The sequence below is a fragment of the Arachis hypogaea genome, chromosome 1 (assembly GCF_003086295.3).
Source record: "Arachis hypogaea cultivar Tifrunner chromosome 1, arahy.Tifrunner.gnm2.J5K5, whole genome shotgun sequence".
In the NCBI taxonomy this organism is placed as follows: domain Eukaryota; kingdom Viridiplantae; phylum Streptophyta; class Magnoliopsida; order Fabales; family Fabaceae; genus Arachis; species Arachis hypogaea.
In genome coordinates, this window is record NC_092036.1 from 103,306,176 (window position 1) to 103,326,442 (window position 20,267).

A 20,267-nucleotide genomic window follows, 5' to 3' on the forward strand; every position below is an offset into this window, starting at 1 on the left:
CTTGGGGAGAAACCTTCAGTGGGGATCTTTTTGTTTCTCAATCCTCTGGGTACTTTTTTCTTTTTGGGAACCTCCTCCTTGGTAGATGATGCATTCCCAACACCAAACTTAGGTTTGATGTTAGGAGGAATTTTATTGATTGTTGCCAAGGGAGGTTTGAGTTGCAGATTCTGCTGTGTATCATCAGGGAATTTTTGAAGGGTTGGATCAATAAGCTCAGTCTGCATGCACCTCTCTTCTTCACCTGCTGAATGTATATATTTGAAGACGTGAAAGACCAGTTGCTCATTATGCACTCTAAGCACTAATTCACCCACTTCTACATCAATCAGAGCTCTTCCCGTGGCTAGGAATGGTCTTCCTAGAATTATAGAGGCATTCTCATCTTCCCCTGTGTCAAGAATCACAAATTCTGCTGGGAGGAAGAACTTACCCACTTTGACCAAGATATTCTCCACTAATCCGTATGCAGGCTTCACAGATTTGTCCGCCATCTGTAATGCTGTCTTTGTGGGTTGTGCCTCTTGGATTTGCAGCTTCTTCATCACAGACAAGGGCATTAAATTGATACTTGCTCCCAGATCACATAACGCTTTCTCAAAGGTTGTGCTTCCAATGGTGCATGGAATTTGAAAGCTCCCTGGATCTGGCATCTTCTTTGGTAAGTTATTCTGAATGATGGCACTGTATTCTTTAGTCAGGACCACTGTCTCATCTCCCTTTAAAGGCTTCTTCTTTGACAACAGTTCCTTCATAAACTTGGCATAGAGAGGCATTTGTTCCAAAACCTCAGCAAAAGGAATATTGATTTGCAACTTTCTGAAGACTTCCAAGAATTTTGAAAACTGTTTGTCCTTGGTCTCCTTTTGAAGTCTCTGAGGATATGGTATTTTAGGCTAGTACTCAGGAGCCTTTGGCAAAGTAGGATAAGTGTCAAGAAAATCTAGGAATGGGTTGTCCGCACGCATTGGAGGGGCGTGCTCTACTTCTCCCTTCTTCTCCTCTGGAGCTTCTTTTTCAACTAACTCTTCATTGACCTTGGTGTCAGAGCCAGCTACTTTACCACTTCTCAATTGAATAACCTTGCAATCTTCTCCTGGGTTCACCACTGTATCATCTTGAAATGTACTTGCAGACCTCTCAAGTATTTGCTTGCTCAGTTGGCCCACTAGCACCTTTAAATTTCTAATGGAGGCTCTGGTTTCCTGCATAATTTGTGCTTCTGTACTTGCCACTTGTCCACTTATCAAGGTGATAGCCTTGCATTCCTCTCTTGGATTTGGAATTGTGTTACCAGGAAGGCTATTAGTGGTCCTCTGATCAATTTCAGTGACTTTTGTGGCTAATTGACTCATTTGAATCTCCAGGTTCTTGATGGACGCTCTGGTTTCCTGTCTAAAATCTGTCAATATTGCTTCCAAATCATTGTTCTACTGGACACCACCCTGACAACTATTGTTGAAGTTTTGAGGTCTCTGAGGTTGGTCTCTCCATCCAAAATTTGGGTGATTTCTCCATCATTGGTTGTATGTCTTAGAATATGGATCATTGTTGGGATTCCTAGTACCACTCCCCATGTAATTCACCTGTTTAAAAGAAGGTTGAGCATAATCATAATTATCATTTTGCACAAAATTACCTGCCATGTCATAGGAGATTTCTTGTGGTGAATTTTGTGTGTTGATAGCTGAGACTTGCTTGCCACCCATTTGTTGAGTAAGTAGATTTATTTGCTGAGACATCAGCTTGTTCTAAGCAAGAAGAGCATTAACAGCTTCTACTTCCAACACGCCTCTCTTCTGAGGGATTTCAGAGTTCACAGGATTTCTGTTAGATGAGTATAAATATTGGTTGCTTGCAACCAATTCAATAAGCTCAATAGTCTCCTCTGGTGTCTTCTTCTTGTGTAATGAACCTCCTGCAGAATTATCTAAGCACATCTTGGACATTTCACCCAAACCTTCATAAAAGATGTCTAGTTGTGTCCATTTGGAGAACATGTTTGGAGGGCATTGCCTAGTCAGTAGCTTGTATCTCTCCCAAGCTTCATACAGAGTTTCACCATCCTTCTGTCTGAAGGTCTGAACCTCCACCCTAAGCTTAGTCAGCTTTTTTGGTGGGAAAAATTTAGTAAGAAACTCAATAACAACCTTGTCCCAAGTATCCAAATTCACCTTGGGTCGGGAATCTAGCCATAGCTTTGCTCCATCCCTCAGGGTAAAAGGGAAGAGCATGAGTTTGTACACCTCTGGGTTCACTTCATTTGTCTTCACAGTATCACAAATCTGTAGAAAATTGGAAATAAATTGATTTGGGTCTTCGTGGGGTAGACCATGATACTGGCAGTTTTGTTGCACCAGGGTGACTAGTTGTGGCTTCAACTCAAAGTTGTTCGCAGCTATAGGAGGCACCACAATACTTTTTCCATAAAGATCTGCAGTAGGAGTAGAGTAGGAGCCAAGTACTCTCCTTTGTTGCTCATTCCCATTCGGATTGGTCACATTGGCATCATCATCATCATTAGGATCCATAATGGATTCTACAGCCTTGTAAAGTCTTGCTTGTTGCAAACATCGCCTGAAAATTCTTTCAGATTCAGGATCAAAGTCTAAGAGATGTTTTTTTGTCTCTGTTCCTGCGCATAAACAAACAGAAGACAAGAAAAGATGGGACTCTCTACGTCAGAGTATAGAGAAGTCCCTGTGAGGTAACCTATGTAAAATAATAAAATAAAGGTACTAAATAAAATAAATAAATAAATTTCAAAAATTAACAGAAAAAATAAACAGGAAAATTAAAATAAAAATAAATAGAGGACACCAAACTTAATTTTTGAAATTAAGAAAAATTTTAGTGCTATTAAATTTTTTTTAATTAAAGACAAAAATAAACAAAACTAATAGAATATAGAAAAAAATAGAAGGAAACAAAAACAAAAATAAAAGAAAACAAAAATAAAAAGAAAATAAAATAAAACTGAAATAAAAAAAATTAAAACGGACTAAAGTAAAAAAATATAAAAGCAAAAAAAAAGAAATAAACGAAACAGGAGGGGGAACGAACGCAATTGTACGGGAAAGAAAATAAATAAAAAAAATTAATAATAATAAAATAAAACTAATTAAAAGAAAAATTATTTAATCTAAGAAATCAAACAACGAGTAGTTGTCAATCACAATCAATCCCCGGCAACAGCGCCAAAAACTTGATGCGGTATTTTACAACCACAAACTAACCGACAACTGCATCGGGTCGTACCAAGTAATACCTTACGTGAGTAAAGGTCGATCCCACGAAAATTGATGGATCAAGCAACAATGATTGATTGATTGGCTTAGTTAGACAAACAGAAAAGAGTGTTTTGGTATTCAAAGAGCTTCAAACAGCAAATTAAGAATTTCATAAAGCAAGCAGCAATGAGATGGGAATAAAATATGAAGAAAACAGTCAAGCCTTTAGAGTTATCTATTTTTTCAGATTAACTTTTCTTACTAACTATTTTAAACATGTAGGATTTAATTTATGGCAACTATATGTGACTAGACCCTAATTCCTTAGACCTTTCTAGTCTCTTCTAAAATTTATTAACTGCCAATTTCTTGGTCAATTAATTCCAATTAGAAGGTAAAGTTCAAATTCCAGTTTATATACCACAAAAATTCTAATTACCCAAAAATAAAAGGATTATATGTCATGTATCCCGTTAAATCCAGATAATTAAAATTTAGGAGAATATGTTTTCAAGTTGTTGTTCAAGTAAAGAGCTTTTCCAAGTTTTACAAGAACTCAAATAGAAAGAGGGTCATACTTCCGTTCCACCCAAATTCATAAAATAAAGAGCGAAAACAATTCTTAAATTATAAATCCATGCATAAATTAAAATAGAAAAAGCAATAAAATTAATCCATACAAATAGACAGAGCTCCTAACCTTAACAATAAAGGATTAGTTGCTCATGGTTCAGAGAAAAAAATAAGAATTCTGGTAAAATGTACAGTGTTCCAATAGGATGGCATCAGATCCCTTTTTATAACTAATCCTAATAAATTTAAAATCTAATATCTAAAATTAAGATAATATTTTTTTCTATTTTTAAATTCAAATTTGAATTTAAATCAAAATTAATTATAACAATCATCAAGCCTTCAGTTGATGGGTGGAGACCACTTGATTCCTTCACTCTGCAGCCTTTGATCTGTACTCTCTGGGCTGAAAACTGGGTCAAAAGCAGCCCATAAATCGCCCCCAGCGTTTGCTGTATTTTCTGCCCGTGGCGCATGTCACGCGTACGCGTCAGTCACGCGTACGCGTCGATGGTCTTTTTCGCGAGTCACGCGAATGCGTCGCTGTAAATTTCTTCAAATCACACGTACGCGTCAGTCACGCATACGCGTCGCCATGGAAAGCTCCAAATCACGCGTACGTGTCAGTCATGCGTACGCGTCGCTCCTCGCTGCCATCTCCTTTTCTTGTGCTGCAGAAACTCCATCAAATTCTGCCGAATGCTACCTAAAATAAACAAAATTGAAAAAGACTCAAAGTAGCATCCATATTGGCTAAAAGATAATTAATTCTTTATTAAACTCAACCATTTAGATGCAAATTCACTAGGAAAAGATAAGAAAGATACTCACGCATCAAAAAACAATTGTGGAGATCTTGCCAAACAGATGAAGCAGAAGTAAGATAGATAATACTTTTTGTGATTGAGGGAGATATTGAGTGAAAGAGTAAAAAAAGTACTAGGTTATTGCATCTTTTCCAACATAAAGAGAGGGGATCATTTGTAGGAGGAGCTGGAATTGAACTTGTCAAAAGCCATACTGAAAAAATAAAAATTGATGTAGAACTCTGACTTGGATGTGATGGTTTTACAGTGGCTAAGAGAAGAGGGGTTGGATCTTAGCTCATTTTTCACTTAATAACACTTGCTAGTCTTTGAAATAACTTCTGGAGACTTTTTTATTTGTCTCGTACCCAGCCACGAGACTTTTTCTTTTTATCTCGTAACCCGGCACGAGATATTTTTCAGTTTTATCTCCTGTGCAGAAGAAACAGAAATGGAGTAAAAGAGAGATAATTACACCAAGATATATCATGGTTCAGTTGCTAAGTGCAATGCAGCCTACATCTAGTCTCCATCACAACAATGATAGAATTTCACTATAATCATCTTTGATTACATACACCAATTCTCCCTATAAACTACCCTTCCTATCCGGGACAAGTCCAGAATCTAAACCCAATCTTGAACTTGACTTGGTCACTGCCAAGCTTTCAACTGTAAAGTGCTAACCCAACTTACAAGGGGATTTCCACAGAATCATAATACACAACACAGATGTACAAAGGACCTTTAAGGACATCTATAGCTTTTTCTTTTAATTTTGCACTCTCTGCCTTTTTTCGCTCTATGACTTTTTTCGTATAAACCTCACTGTTTGCCTTTTTCCATGAGACTCAAGACAGACAAAATTAAATAGAAAAATACAAAACAGAATACATTGAAGGAGAAGAACTTCTATTAGCTTAGGTAGCTATGTGAACACTGTGCCTTGCACTCTCACTCCTTGCTCCTTACTTCAAGCCCTGGCTGTTCTCCCTTATTTATAGAAGGGGAAGCCTCCACGGTTGAAGTGTTGAACCAAGCCAAACTTCTTCTTCTTCATGCAAACCGGTTCGGCCAGAGAGAGAGAAGAGATAACCGAATGCAATAACCAACATGCAATTACCTTTGGGTCTTCTTTGGTCACCAATCTTCATCAATCCGAGCCTTCCATCTTGCCTTGCACTCCAAGATGGATCCCTAGCCCTTGATGAGTTATGATGATGACAGCTTCATCTGCCCTAACTTCTGCCTTTTCCATCACGTAGTTACTGTAGCTACCTTCTGTGGTGGTTGAGCAAACTCAGAAACAAGCCATACCTCCAAGGATCTTCTCCTTGCTGACCGAGATCTTCTTCATCCATTTTTGGTTATGGAAGGCTTGAGATCACTTTCCACATCTTACCTTTTGTGGTAAAGATCTTAGCCACTCCATACCTCAGATTTTCTTTTTCTTACTGCCATCATCACAATGGCTTCATACTTGCTTCTAGCTTCTTCTTTTAGCTTTTGATAACTTATATTAGCTTCCATTTTTCTTTTGTGAAGTGACCAAAAGCTTAAAGAAAGAAGAGAGAGAAGAGAGAGTAAAAGGAAAGATTTCAATGAATTTGAATAATTAAAATGAATTAATTCACTTCCCCTTTTTTTGCTTTAGGTAGCGTGCAGCACTAATGATGCTATCATATCAATTTCTCTTTCTCTTTCATGGTTCCATGGTCTGCATTAACTCTCTTTGATAAAATTTGAATTCCACCAAGTAAAGAGTGTGGAATCCGTTGGAGCATGCAGCATTATTATTAAAGGAATGGGTTTCATCAAGTTAAATGGATCTAGAAATATATTGTGCCCCATTTCCTTTTGATTTCGGACCAGCCCTTTTGTTGGGCTTTAAAATTGGATTTCTTGACCTAACAAGCATAACAACTCAGCTACATATTATATAACATATTGGACGAGGCTGAATGTATTTTTAGCACTATTTGGGCTTTAGTTTTCTTTTATGCCCAATATACATAACCTGCAAAACAACAAAATTATTAAGCAGCAAATATAACTTGAAGATTAAATTAATAATTTTGAAATTAATTGTTTTAATAATGTTTGATCATCATCAAATTAATTTAGAGTTTTCTAAATTCATCAATCTCCCACTTGATGACAAACATTATTAAAAATTGAAATGGAAAGAGTAGAGATTAAAAGTACTCCCTTTGAAGATTAGTATTCCTCCCCCTTTCCAAATGTTACATAGCTTCCCCTAAATATATGCTATTTTTACCAAGGGAAGCTTCACCTGTAACTTTTGAAATCAAGCTTAAGGCAACTATGTTATTCAACATATGAAATTTGAGATGTTGAATGGCTTGATTTATGAGCAGAATTGAATGACAAACAAAACTCATTTGTTATCATATAAATGACTTTTTGCTCAAACTCACAAAGCAATCAACCAAAAATTATTTTTGATGTTTCAAAAATTGATATTCAATCAGTTTTAAAATTTCCAGTCAACTTATCAGGGCAAAATAATTATGATAAGGAAAACATTTTTAATCAAGCATGATCATCTCAAAATACAGCAACTCTCAGAATTTATTTACATATCAAAGCTTAAAGGAACTGCCAAAAATAATTCCTAATCCATGATGCAGCAAACAAATCCACAAAAGTAAATCAAATGCATCAAATGCATCAAGCAGATCACCATAGCAAATAATTGAAACAAGGGTGATCATTAATCCACACAAGATTTCATCCCCTGTTTTCTCTCAATTTTAATTTTTCGGTCATTCCTCCCCCTTTTGTCATCAAAGGGACACCTGCAAAAAATGAAAACAACACACAAAAGGCAGAATATTTATTTTTCACCAAAATATAATGGTCCAGTCAGCACACATGCATTTGAGCAAATGACAATCAAATTTCAATTCGAAATTAATCTACTAACACAAAGTGCTCAAAACAGAGCCAGATCAGAGCATAAAACAGAGCAAAACAGGTCTGCAAAATAGTGCAACAAATCAATGAAACATAACAGTTTTAATTCAGCCTTTTTTCTCTTCTCCTTCCCTTTTTGTCATCAAGGAGGGACCCTGCAAAAAAATGAGGAAAAACAATGCAGTCCATAATAATTCAAGACAAGTGAAAATAGTTCCTAGAATCAAGGGATGAGGGAAGGATAAAGATTTGATTTGACAACTTCCTAAAAGCATGATTAAGGCAAACTCAAAAACGGGTCAGGGCAAGGTCAAAGAGATTTTTGTGGGGCCCAAGATAATTAATATCAGCGCAGTCTCCCCCTGTATCATGGCCCGTTTAACACATCCTGAAATTTGTCTCCTGCTTTCCTACGAGAAAAAACCAAACAGAATAAAAAAGTTAACAAATTTTCAACAGAACTTAATTCAATCATTCCCAAACTATTTCTCAGAGTGCAGAATCTGTCTTCACACAAGGGCTTAGTGAAAATATCCGTAAGTTGTTCTTCAAATTTTACAAATTGAATATCAATAGTTCCCTTTTGCACATGTTCTCTAATAAAATGATATTTAATTTCTATGTGCTTGGTTCGTGAGTACAGAACAGGATTTTTAGAAATGTTTATGGCACTCATATTATCACAAAATAAGGGTATACTATTGATCTTTAATTTGTAGTCTTCCAACTGCGTTTTTAACCAAATTAGTTGTGAACAACATGTAGATGCAGAAATATATTCAGCTTCGGCTGTGGATAGAGCCACTGTGGGTTACTTTTTGCTTGACCACATGTTGAGTGAGCTTCCAAGGAAGCAACACATGCCGGATGTGCTCCTTCTATCCACCCTATCTCCCGCATAATTTGCATCACAAAACCCTACTGCACAAAAATCATCAAATTTTGGATACCATAAGCCATAATCACTAGTTCCCTTAATGTATCTAATGATGCACTTAACAGCTGAAAGATGAGAATCTTTTGGGTGAGATTGAAATCTTGAACATACACCCACACTTTGAACAATATCAGGTCTAGAGGAGGTAAGGTACATGAGTGAACCTATCATTCCTCTATATCTTGTTTCGTCCACATCTTTCCCATTATCATCCTTTTCAAGTTTAGTGTTAGGATGCATTGGTGTTCCTATTGGTTCAGAATTTTCTAGGCCAAATTTCTTGATTAGTTTTAGTGCATAGTTTCCTTGGTGAATAAAGGTGCCACTAGGAGTTTGTTTAATTTGGAGACTAAAAAAGAAAGTTAGCTCTCCCATTAAACTCATTTCAAACTCACTAGTCATGAGTTTTCCAAACTCTTCACACAAGGGCTCATTGGCCGATCCAAACACAATATCATCCACATAAACTTGAACTAGGAGAAATCATCATTAGATGCTTTAATAAATAAAGTTGTGTCGGCGGTACCCCTTTGAAAGTGATTTTCCAATAAGAAGGCACTAAGCCTTTTATACCAAGCTCTTGGAGCTTGCCTAAGAACATAAAGGGCCTTTGAGAGTTTAAAAAAATGATTTAGAAATTCTTTATGTTCAAAGCCGGGGGTTGTGCCACATACACTTCTCTATCAATAAAGCCATTAAGGAAAGCACATTTAACATCCATTTGAAATATTTTGAAACCCTTATGGGCAGCATAGGCAAGAAGCAACCTAATTGCTTCCATTTTAGCTACCGGAGCAAAATACTCATCAAAATCTATACCCTCTTCTTGATCGTAATCTTGGGCCACTAATCTAGCCTTGTTACGAACAACTTGTCCATCCTCACCAAGTTTATTTTTAAAGACTCACTTAGTATCCGTTACCTTCTTACCATTTGGATGAGGTACTAGTGTCTAAACCTCATTTTTGTCAAATTGAGCCAGCTCCTCTTGCATAGCTTTGACCCAAGAGGGATCTTCAAGTGCTTGCTTAACATTGTTGGGCTCCATTTATGACAAGAGAGCAAAATTTCTTGGTTTGGATTGCTTTTTGGATGAGGATCTTGTTGTTACACCTTGTGAGGGATCATCAATGATAAAGTCATGAGGATAACCCCTCATGGACTTCCATTCTCTTGGTTTTTGGATTGAAGTTGAGCCTTGTTGAGCCTCATCACGCTGGTCTGTTTCAGTTTCTCGTGTTGATTCAGGAGATAAAACAGAAATATCTCTTCCATTCTGACAAGACAAAATTGGACAGACAGATTCATTCTGAACAGACTTGGATTTTTTCTCCATTGGTTTCTTTATTGATAACATCTTCACAATCTGAATCATTATCTATCACAGTACTGGAATTGAATTAGAATCACAAAATGATACATGTATGGATTCCTATATGGTTCTATGCTCTTTGAGGTAAATTCTATAAGCTTTACTAGTGGTGGAGTATCCAATAAACATTCCCTCATAAGATTTTGGATCAAATTTACCAAGATTTTCTTTGTTGTTAAGTACAAAACATTTGCATCCAAAAACATGAAAATACTTAAGATTAGGAGGGGTTCCTTTCCATAGCTCATAAGGAGTTTTCTTCAACCCTTTTCTAATGCTAGCCCTATTCAAAATATAACAAGCTGTATTTACAGCTTCAGCCCATAGAAATTTTGGAACCTCATTTTCACATAACATAGCCCTAGTAATCTCTTGAAGGCTTCTATTCCTTCTTTCAACAATCCCATTTTGTTGAGGTGTTCTTGGGCATGAAAAGTTATGAGCAATTCCAAAATCATCACAGAATTTTTCAAAGTCTTGGTTTTCAAATTCTTTTCCGTGATCACTTCTCAAATGGGCTTTTAAATCTTTTTTATTTTGAATTCTTTTGCAAAAGGTTGAAAAGGCATGAAAAGCATCATTTTTATGAGCAAGCAAAAGTATCCAACCAAATCTAGAGTAATCATCCACCACAACTAAGCCATAGTATTTACCTCCTAAACTTTGAGTTCTTGTTGGTCCAAAAAGATCAATGTGTAACATCTCTAATGGCCTCTTGGTTGAAATTTCATCTTTTGTTTTAAAAGAGGATTTTACTTGTTTGTCTAATTGACAGGCATCACAAGTAAAATCCTTATCAAATTTAATATTTGGAATTCCTCTTACCAAGTTTTTCTTAACTAGCTTAGAAATTTGGTACATGCTAGCATGACCCAATTTCTTATGCCATGCCATAGCCATTTTTTAGATTCAAGAGAGGTAAAACATGTTACTTTTTGATCTTTCAAGTCCTCAAGAGTTAATCCATACACATTATGACACCTTTTAGCCTCAAATAAAATATCCCCAGATTTTTCACGTACAACTAAACACACAAACTTTCTAAAAACAACTTCAAAACCTAGATCACACAATTGGCTAACACTAAGTAAATTATGTTTCAAGCCATCAACAAGAAGAACATCATTTATAGAAGATGAGAAACTTTTACCAACTTTTCCAATAGCCACTATTTTTTCTTTACCATCATCACCGAAAGTGACAAACCCTCCATCAAACTCATCAAGTTTTATGAAGAAGGTTGCCTTTCCAGTCATATGCCTAGAACATCCGCTGTCCATATACCACATATTGTTCTTCCGCTTGGATGCTAGGCAAACCTACAAAATGAGCTCAAGTGACCTTAGGTATCCAAATCTTCTTGGATCCTTTCACGTTAAACCATCTCCTATGTCCCAAACCATTGTAGTCAAATACAACTTTGTAAACTTTATCACCAATCAATCTTTCACCAAAAAAGCATTGAATGGGAAAGTGTCCACTCCTATTGCATAATCTACAAAATCTTGGAGTTGCTGTTTTGTTAAAGTAGGTTGGGTTTTGAAACCTTGTATCATTAGAAGATGAAGCTTTATTTTCAAAAGAAGGTTTCTCATCAAATTTGAAATTTTTGTGAAACCCCAAGCCAGCTTTATCAAAAAGAGATTTTTGACTAGCCAAGATTTGATTTAAATTTTCAGAACTTTGAGTAAACTTGGCTAAGTCATTTTCAAGATTTTTAACCTTTTTAAGAAACTCTTCATTTTCTTTAAAACAGTTTACGTATGCAACAACAGAATGATCACTTTCATAGCTTCTAAGTTGGGCTTTTAACTGCTTATTTTCTTCAACAAGTTCAACAGTAGTTTCGGTCTCCCTTAGATTTCCTTTGAGAAAACCGTTTTCAGCTTTAAGAATGGTGATTTGTTGTTCAAGATCTTGGTTATCAAGCAAGAAGAATTTTATTTTTTCAGAAAGGTGGTCTATCATAAGATGAAGATCCTCAGTGTCAGGGTTGTGAAAGACTACCTGATCAATGTGATCTGCCATGAGACATGGTTGTGACTTGGTCTCAGATTCTTCATCATCGTCTGAGTCATTTTTCAAGTCCTCCCATGAAGCCATCAGTCCCTTTTTCTTTCCTCTCTTTGGCTTCTCCTCCTTCTTCAATTTAGGACAATCAGATTTAAAATGCCTAGTTTCTTTGCAGTTGTAGCATGTCACCTTGCTGAAATCTTTCTTTTGTTTTCTTGAGCTGCTTCCTTTGCCTCTCTCCTTGAACTTCACCATTTTCCTAAATTTTTTGGCAAACAACACAAACTCATTTTCAGAGGAATTATCACTGGATTCACATCCAAGGGGTTAGTCACAGAAGTAAAAGCAATTCCTTTTTTTTAATCTTTTTTCAAATAAGTGTTTTCAAAAACAAGTAAGTTTCCTCTCAAGTCATCACATGTCATGAAAACTAAACTACTGCTCTCAGAAATAATTAATGCTTTAGTTTCCCACTCTTTTGTGAGACATCTCAAAACTCTTCTCACAGGCACAGAATCAGGATACATAATTCCCATAGCATCTAAGCCAACAATGATGATGTTGAATCTCTCGAACAGTTCATCAATAGATTCTCCTTCCTTTATTACAAACATTTCATATTCTCTGTTCAACATATCTATCCGGGTCTTCTTCACTATGGTGGTTCCTTCATGGGTGATTTGAAGTTTGTCCCAGATTTCTTTTACCGTTGTGCAACGTGATACCCGTCGGTATTCCTCGAAGCTGATAGCACAGTTGAGCAAATTGACAGCCTTGGCATTGAGCTCCACTTTCTTTCTGTCTTCCTCGGTCTAGCTTGCTTCGGGTTTAAGAGTGACCACTCCTTCAGAACTTATGGTGGTTGAAAATTGAGGACCATCTAGGATAATCTTCCAGAGTCTGTAGTCTACTGCTAGCACAAAAATCTTTAATTCTCTCCTTCCAATAGGTGTAGTTTTCCCTACTAAAAAGAGGAGGTCTGTTGCTTGACTGTCCTTCTGTCAGGTTGTAGGACACCAGATTAGAGCCACTGTTTTCTGCCATCTGGATCTTTTCTCCAAGCTGCAAAGCTTGATCTCTTTGAGACCAAGCTCTGATACCAATTGATGGTTTTACAGTCGCTAAGAGAAAGGAGGGTTGAATCTTAGTCCCTTTTTCACTTAATAACACTTGCTGGTCTTTAAAACAACTTCTGGAGACTTTTTTATTTTTGTCTCGTACCCAGCCACGAGACTTTTTCTTTTTATCTCGTAACCCGGCACGAGATATTTTTCAATTTTATCTCCTGTGCAACAGAAACAGAAATGGAGTAGAAGAGAGAGAATTACACCAAGATATATCCTGGTTCAGCTGCTAAGTGCAATGCAGCCTACATCCAGTCTCCACCACAACAATAATAGAATTTCACTATAATCATCTTTGATTACATACACTAATTTTCCTAGCAACTACCCTTCCTATCCGGGACAAGTCCAGAATCTAAACCCAATCCTGAACTTGACTTGGTCACTGTCAAGCTTTCAACTGTAAAGTGCTAACCCAACTTACAAGGAGATTCCCACAGAATCATGATACACAACACAGATGTACAAAGGATCTCTAAGGACATCTATGGCTTTTTCTTTTAATTTTGTACTCTCTGCCTTTTTCTGCTCTATGGCTTTTTCATACAAACCTCACTGTTTGCCTTTTTTCATGAGACTCAAGACAGACAAAATTAAACAGAAAAATACAAAATAGAATACATTGAAGGAGAAGAACTTCTGTTAGCTTAGGTAGCTATGTGAACACTGTGCCTTGCATTCTCACTCCTTGCTCCTTAGTTCAAGCCCTGGATGTTCTCCCTTGTTTATAGAAGGGAAAGCCTCCACGGTTGAAGTGTTGAACCAAGCCAAACTTCTTCTTCTTCATGCAAACTGGTTCGGCCAGAGAGAGAGAAGAGATAACCGAATGCAATAACCAACATACAATTACCTCTGGGTCTTCCTTGGTCAGCAATCTTCATCAATTCGAGCCTTCCATCTTGCCTTGCACTCCAAGATAGATTCCTAGCCCTTGATGAGTTATGATGATGACAGCTTCATCTGTCCTAACTTCTGCCTTCTCCATCACGTAGCTACTGTAGCTACATTCTGTGGTGGTTGAGCAAAGTCAGAAACAAGCCATACCTCCAAGGATCTTCTCCTTGCTGACCAAGATCTTCTTCATCCATTTTTGGTTATGGAAGGCTTGAGATCACTTTCCACATCTTACCTTTTATGGCAAAGATCTTAGCCACTCCATACCTCAGATTTTCTTTTTCTTACTGCCATCATCATAATGGCTTCATGCTTGCTTCTAACTTATTCTTTTAGCTTCTGATAAATTGCATTTGCTTCCATTTTTCTTTTGTGAAGTGACCGAAAGCTTGAAGAAAGAAGAGAGAGAAGAGAGAGTAAAAGGAAAGCTTTCAATGAATTTGAATAATTAAAATGAATTAATTCACTTCTCCTTTTTTCCTTTAGGTAGCGTGCAGCACTAATGATGCTATCAAATCAATTTCTCTTTCTCTTTCATGGTTCCAATATCCGCATTAACTCTCTTTGATAAAATTTGAATTCCACCAAATAAAGGGGTGGAATCTGTTGGAGCATGCAGCATTATTTTTAAAGGAATGGGTTTCATCAAGTTAAATGGATCTAGAAATATATTGTGCCCCATTTTCTTTTGATTTCAGACCAGTCCCTTTGTTGGGTTTTAAAATTGGATTTCTTGACCCAACAAGCATAACAACTCAGCTACATATTATATAACATATTGGACAAGGCTGAATGTATTTTTAGCACTATTTGGGCTTTAGTTTTCTTTTATACCCAATATACATAACCTGCAAAACAACAAAATTATTAATCAGCAAATATAACTTGAAGATTAAATTAATAATTTTGTAATTAATTATTTTAATAATATTTGATCATCATCAAATTAATTTAGAGTTTTCCAAACTCATCAAGATGTATATAGTAAAGACGGTTTGAATTTTGAGAAGGATTTAAAGTATTGTCATCCATTACGGGAGCTTTGTTATTGGGTTTTGGCATATATGGATGAAAAGGAATAATAACATTTTTAGAAGTTAAGAAGTAGGACTAACGGAAGTTATCAATAGGTCGCTTATGAATTATAAAGAGTGGATTAGAGTTGATCCTAACAGTTGTTGATGCAATGCCAGAAATGACCATGTGCTAAATTGTTATATTTGTAGTTAAGTTTTCTTAGTTTCTATTCTGTTGATCCACCTTATTATGTTGAGTTTCTTTATTTCAAAATTTTTTTTTACTATTATTGGATAATTGGATATTAATAAAGTTTTAAGTGTTTTGATACCATAACAAAAAAAATAAAAATAGGATTAAAAAAATAAAAAATATATATTAAAATTATTATTTTTACATAATACAAAAATTATTCTATTTATAAAAATATTATCAATTAAATTCAAAAATATTTATTTACTAACTATTAACTCTCAACTACTCAAAAAAATAAAAAAAAAAGTTATGTACCGAAACAAAATGTGCTTGGCTGATAATTCATTTAATACCTTCTACGGTTCTTCTTTTAGCATAACGGCTCCAATATTAAGGAAATTTAACAAAAGCCACCATATTTTAGCAAATCGTGTATGGAAGTCCAATATGAAAAAAAAACAAATCATTTTTTATCTTTACTTAAAACGTATATATACATATAGAATAATAGTAGGGAACCAAAAGGGTATTAGCCAAAAACCAGTCAAATATCTTTGGGTGAATTTAAAATCTTTACGAATTAATATATATGGATGTTTCTTCTGCTAAGTATCAGAATGTTTCTTTTTCATACTAAATGGATGTTATTTTATATATTTTTCAAAATTTTTTGTATTGCAAATGTGAATGTCTCTATTTTTTTAAAAATTTTATATTTTTTTAATTTTATAAATATTTAATTATTTTTGTTAAAATATAATTGGATGTTTCTTTTGTTAAGTATTAGGATGTTTTTTTTCATATTAAATAAATGTTTTTTTATAATTCTATAATCGTATAGTTTGCAGAAAATAAAATTGTTTAATTTTGTATCCTTTGTTTTATTCAACATCAACAAAGTCTTATTTCATTTTTAAAAAGAAAAAAAACCCGCCTTACTGCTATTGACTACATTGTGTGCGATGAAAGCAATGTATTTGTCACTAACAACAATGGCAACATGGCCAAGATTCTTGCCGGTCGAAGGAGGTATATGGGTCACAAAAGAACTATCAGACCAAATGCCAAGAGGCTTAGCACTCTGTTCATGGAGCGGCATCAGATGGACTGGGACACTTTCGCCGAAAAGGTTAAGGCATCTCAACGAGAATTCATGGGAGAGCCAGATGAGATCAGGAGGATTCATGGGAGAAGATGAGATCAGGAGGATTCATGGGAGAAGATGAGATCAGGCCTGGACGCGGTGGCACCTCCAGCAGCATTGGTGAGAGAGAGAGGTTTGTGTGTGTGATTGTTAGATGTGGGTAGGTTAATGTGAGAAAGAAGAGAAAGGTTTTTATAGATTTTAATTACGTTTACTTAATTAATTTTAAATTTTTTTAATTTTGAATTTAAAAATTTTTAAATTAATTATTAATATAAATTAATGTGGTTTTGTTTAGTTTTTGACTAGTAACCTTTTGTCTATATACTTTTCCATATATATATATATATATATATATATATATATATATATATATATATATATATATATGAAATAAATCTCTAGCCTAGGCCTTTTTTTTTCCTTGAAAAAATACTAGCGTATGTACGGGTGAAACACGATCCCAATTCGCAATGCATATTTGACGTAATTTTGTTAGAATGAGAAGTTACATCTTAATCAAAAGGGGTTACTAGAACTTTTAAAAATGATTCTAAATATGTAAATTGAGCCTAACACTTAAGCATATATTTTAGTTCAAGAGTAATCTTTTAATCTTCTTAAGAGCATTCATAGCGTCTTTCATTCTTGTCCTTTCAACCGGAGACTCAGCTGAGCAATTCAGAGCTAAAGTCATTATAGACAACAAGCAGTCCTGTTTAGTATCTGTTTCTCCTTCTTCCACCAATAATTTTGCATCAATGATATCAAGTAGTGAATCAGGGCACGACATTTTCACCCACTCTTTGATGCTAAACTCTCCCACAAACATTTCATCAGTGGGTTTTTTCTGTGTGAAGGTCTCCATAAGTAAAATTCCATAGCTATACACATCACCTTGCCTAGACACTCTTCCCTCAAGTCCATATTCTGCAAAATAAGAAGAAAAACAACAAAGTGGAAAACAAAACAAATTTTATTAGATTCATAGCTGATTGCTATCAAGGTTTATTACATAAAGCACAAGATTAAATAAGAAACTCACCAGGGGCCATATAGCCTATTGTGGCTAGATTCATGGTTTGAGTGATGGAGTCATCCCCACTCAGCAATTTTGCAATGCCAAAATCAGCCACATGGGCAACCATGTCTTCATCTAGTAATATGTTGCTGGGTTTCAAATCACAGTCTATAATTGGTACAGAACCACCATTATGCAGGTAATCCATTGCTTCTGCAACATCTATCATTATGTTTAGCCTCTGGATCATACTCAAGCCATGGTGTTCCGAGTGTAGCCACCTCTCTAAACTCCCATTAGGCATGAGGCTTAGGATCAATGCCTTGAAGTCCATGTTGCTGCAGCTGCTAATGATTTTGGTTAAGTTTCGATGGCGGACACTGCGCAATATCTCACATTCAGCATCAAAACTCCTAAATGCTCCTTCTAGCCCCAGATTATACACTTTTACTGCAACATTCGTCCCATCTGAGAGTACTCCTTTATACACTCTTCCAAAACTCCCTACACCAAGCAAGTTGCCATCATTGAACCTATCTATTGCTTGCTGAATTTCATAGTATGATATTCTTCTCCATCTTGCTTCTGATTGATTCACCTCTGAATTGTTGACCACCTTGTGCTTCCGGAATTTTAGGATGCAAAGGAATGCCACAAGAAGGGTGGTAACTATTGCTGCAGGTAAAATATATGTCAACACAATATGTGCATTCCATTTTCGGGATTTTTCAATTTTACATTCCGAAAAATGGAAACGTGGAGCACCACATAACCCTTTATTCCCCATGAACGACTGAGCTGAGAAGTTTGCAAAAGGTCCCCCATCAGGGATTTTTCCTTTTAACTTATTGTGAGAAATATTGAAATATTTCAGATATATAAGTGCCTCCAATGTTTTGGGAATGACACCAAACAAGTTATTTTCTGATAAATCAAGGAGTTCCAAACTTACCATACGACCAAATGATTCTGGGATGGGCCCTTCAAATTTGTTTCTTGCTAAGGTAAGAAGAGCCAAATTCATAAGATTGCTGAGGCTTCTTGGGATGCTACCTGAAAATTGATTTCCTGATAAATACATCCAACTTATGGCTTTTAGATTTCCACTCTCTAATGGGAGATATCCACTTAAATTATTGGAAGATAAGTCTAAATGCAATAAATTGGACAGCTCCCACAAGGTGGAAGGTATTGAGTTGAATTCATTTGAAGAAAGCCAAAGCCATCTCAATGAGGTAAGATTCCCTAAGCAAGAAGGTATAGGGCCAGAGAACTTGTTGCTTTTAACGGCAAATGAATCCAAGCTCGTTAATTGACACAATTGATTCGGAACAAATCCTTCCAATTGGTTGTCATGTAAATAGAAGCCTTGTAGCTTTATTAATTTCCCTATGCTAGTAGGAAAGGTTCCAACAAAATTATTAGTACCAAGGTCAAGTTTTATCAAGCTGCTCAAGTTGCCAATACTTGCTGGAATGGTGCCTCTCATTGAACAACCCCGAAGATTCAAGTCAACCAGAGAAGTAGAAAGGTTTCCTACCGATATTGGAAGAATGGAATCCAATGGATTTCGAGAAAATGTCAACTCTTTGAGAAATCTACAATTTGTCAAAGAATTTATAATGCTTAGCTCTGAATCGGATGAATCACTTGTCAAATTATTTTTACCAAGATTGAGCAGCTGGAGACTTCTTAAGCTGCCAAAAATGTCTGGAATGTATCCAGAAAATGAATTGTAAGCCAAATCTATGGTATTAAGCATAGTGGCATTGCATAAGGAGCTTGGGATTCTTCCACTGAGATAATTAATCCCCATGTACAGCCCAACAAGTTTTGGAAGCATGGAGCCTAGGCTTGCTGGCAGGCTGCCTGATAAATGATTTCCAGTAATACTAATTACCTGTAGGGTAGAAATATTATAGATTGATGGCGGAATGTAGCCACTCACATTGGCGAAAGGAAGACTCAGAATCTCTAAACTACGTAGATTACCAAACTCATATGGTATTGCACCTGCCACAACATTCGAACAATGTGATACGTTAAATTGTATAAACAATGATAACGTTAATCAAACTCAATTCGCAGAGTCATATTGGCATAACATACGATACCTCTGAAATTGTTATAGCCAAGATAGATCTCTTTGAGGCTTGTCAAATTCCCGATGGCAGATGGTATGTTTCCACCGAAGGTGTTGTAGGATAAGGATAAATATTGCAGTTGCTTGCAATCGAACAAACTGCGTGGAAGTTCACCGGATAAGGAATTACTAGTCACGTAAAGCCCTTTCAAGTTTGGAAGATGGTGGAAGATGCGCTCCGGCAGTTGTCCGGATAGGTTATTGTAGTTGAGTTCAATAACCTGCAGTAACGAACTGTTGATGATAGCTGAAGGGATAGCTCCTGAAATTTGGTTGTGAGTAAGAAACACATATTACAAAGAAGGAGACAAGAAAATGTTGGAAGGTAAGGGACCCCAAAACTGGTTATCAGAAAGTACAAGATATTGCAGGGAAGTCATGTTGAACAGAAAGTGTGGGACTGTGCCAGAGAAACTGTTCCCTCTCAGTAGCAGGTATTCTAGTTTGGGTAGAGTTTCAAACCAGGACGGGATGCTTCCTGTGAATTTGTTGAATCTGAGGTTGATGATGCTCAGTCTACGTAATCCAGCAAGTTCAGCAGGTAGAGTACCATGGAAGCTATTGTTGGGAAGACGCAGGCAAGAAAGAAATGACAGGTTTCCAAGATGCGGAGGGATGGTGGCATCAAGAGCCATGTATGAGAGATTCAAGGCGGTTACTCTGCGGTGGGAAGAGCCGCATGTGACGCCAATCCAGTTGCAAACAGAGGTAGTGCTAGACCAGTTGCTTGCGAGCACATTGTTGGGATCCAAGGAGTTAAAATGCTCCCTCATGGCAACCAAGGCCGATTCATCGCTAGCCATGTTCAGCCTTGTAGCTGATACCACCGCCACGTGCCAATGCAGCAATGACAACAGGGTC

The 20,267-nt window shown here is 36.3% G+C and overlaps 1 protein-coding gene across 1 annotated transcript; it reads right to left on the reverse strand.

Annotated features, from left to right (window-relative positions):
• Nucleotides 1-16,738: 16,738 nt before the first annotated feature.
• LOC112763458 (putative receptor-like protein kinase At3g47110) lies at nt 16,739-19,305 on the reverse strand. Its single transcript, XM_025809145.2, has 2 exons — nt 17,288-19,305; nt 16,739-17,172 (listed from the first exon to the last, which is right to left on the reverse strand). The coding sequence occupies exons 1-2, from the start codon at nt 19,104-19,106 to the stop codon at nt 16,835-16,837; spliced, it is 2,157 nt and encodes a 718-aa protein (XP_025664930.2). The 5' UTR covers nt 19,107-19,305; the 3' UTR covers nt 16,739-16,834.
• Between the last annotated feature and the right edge of the window lie 962 nt (nt 19,306-20,267).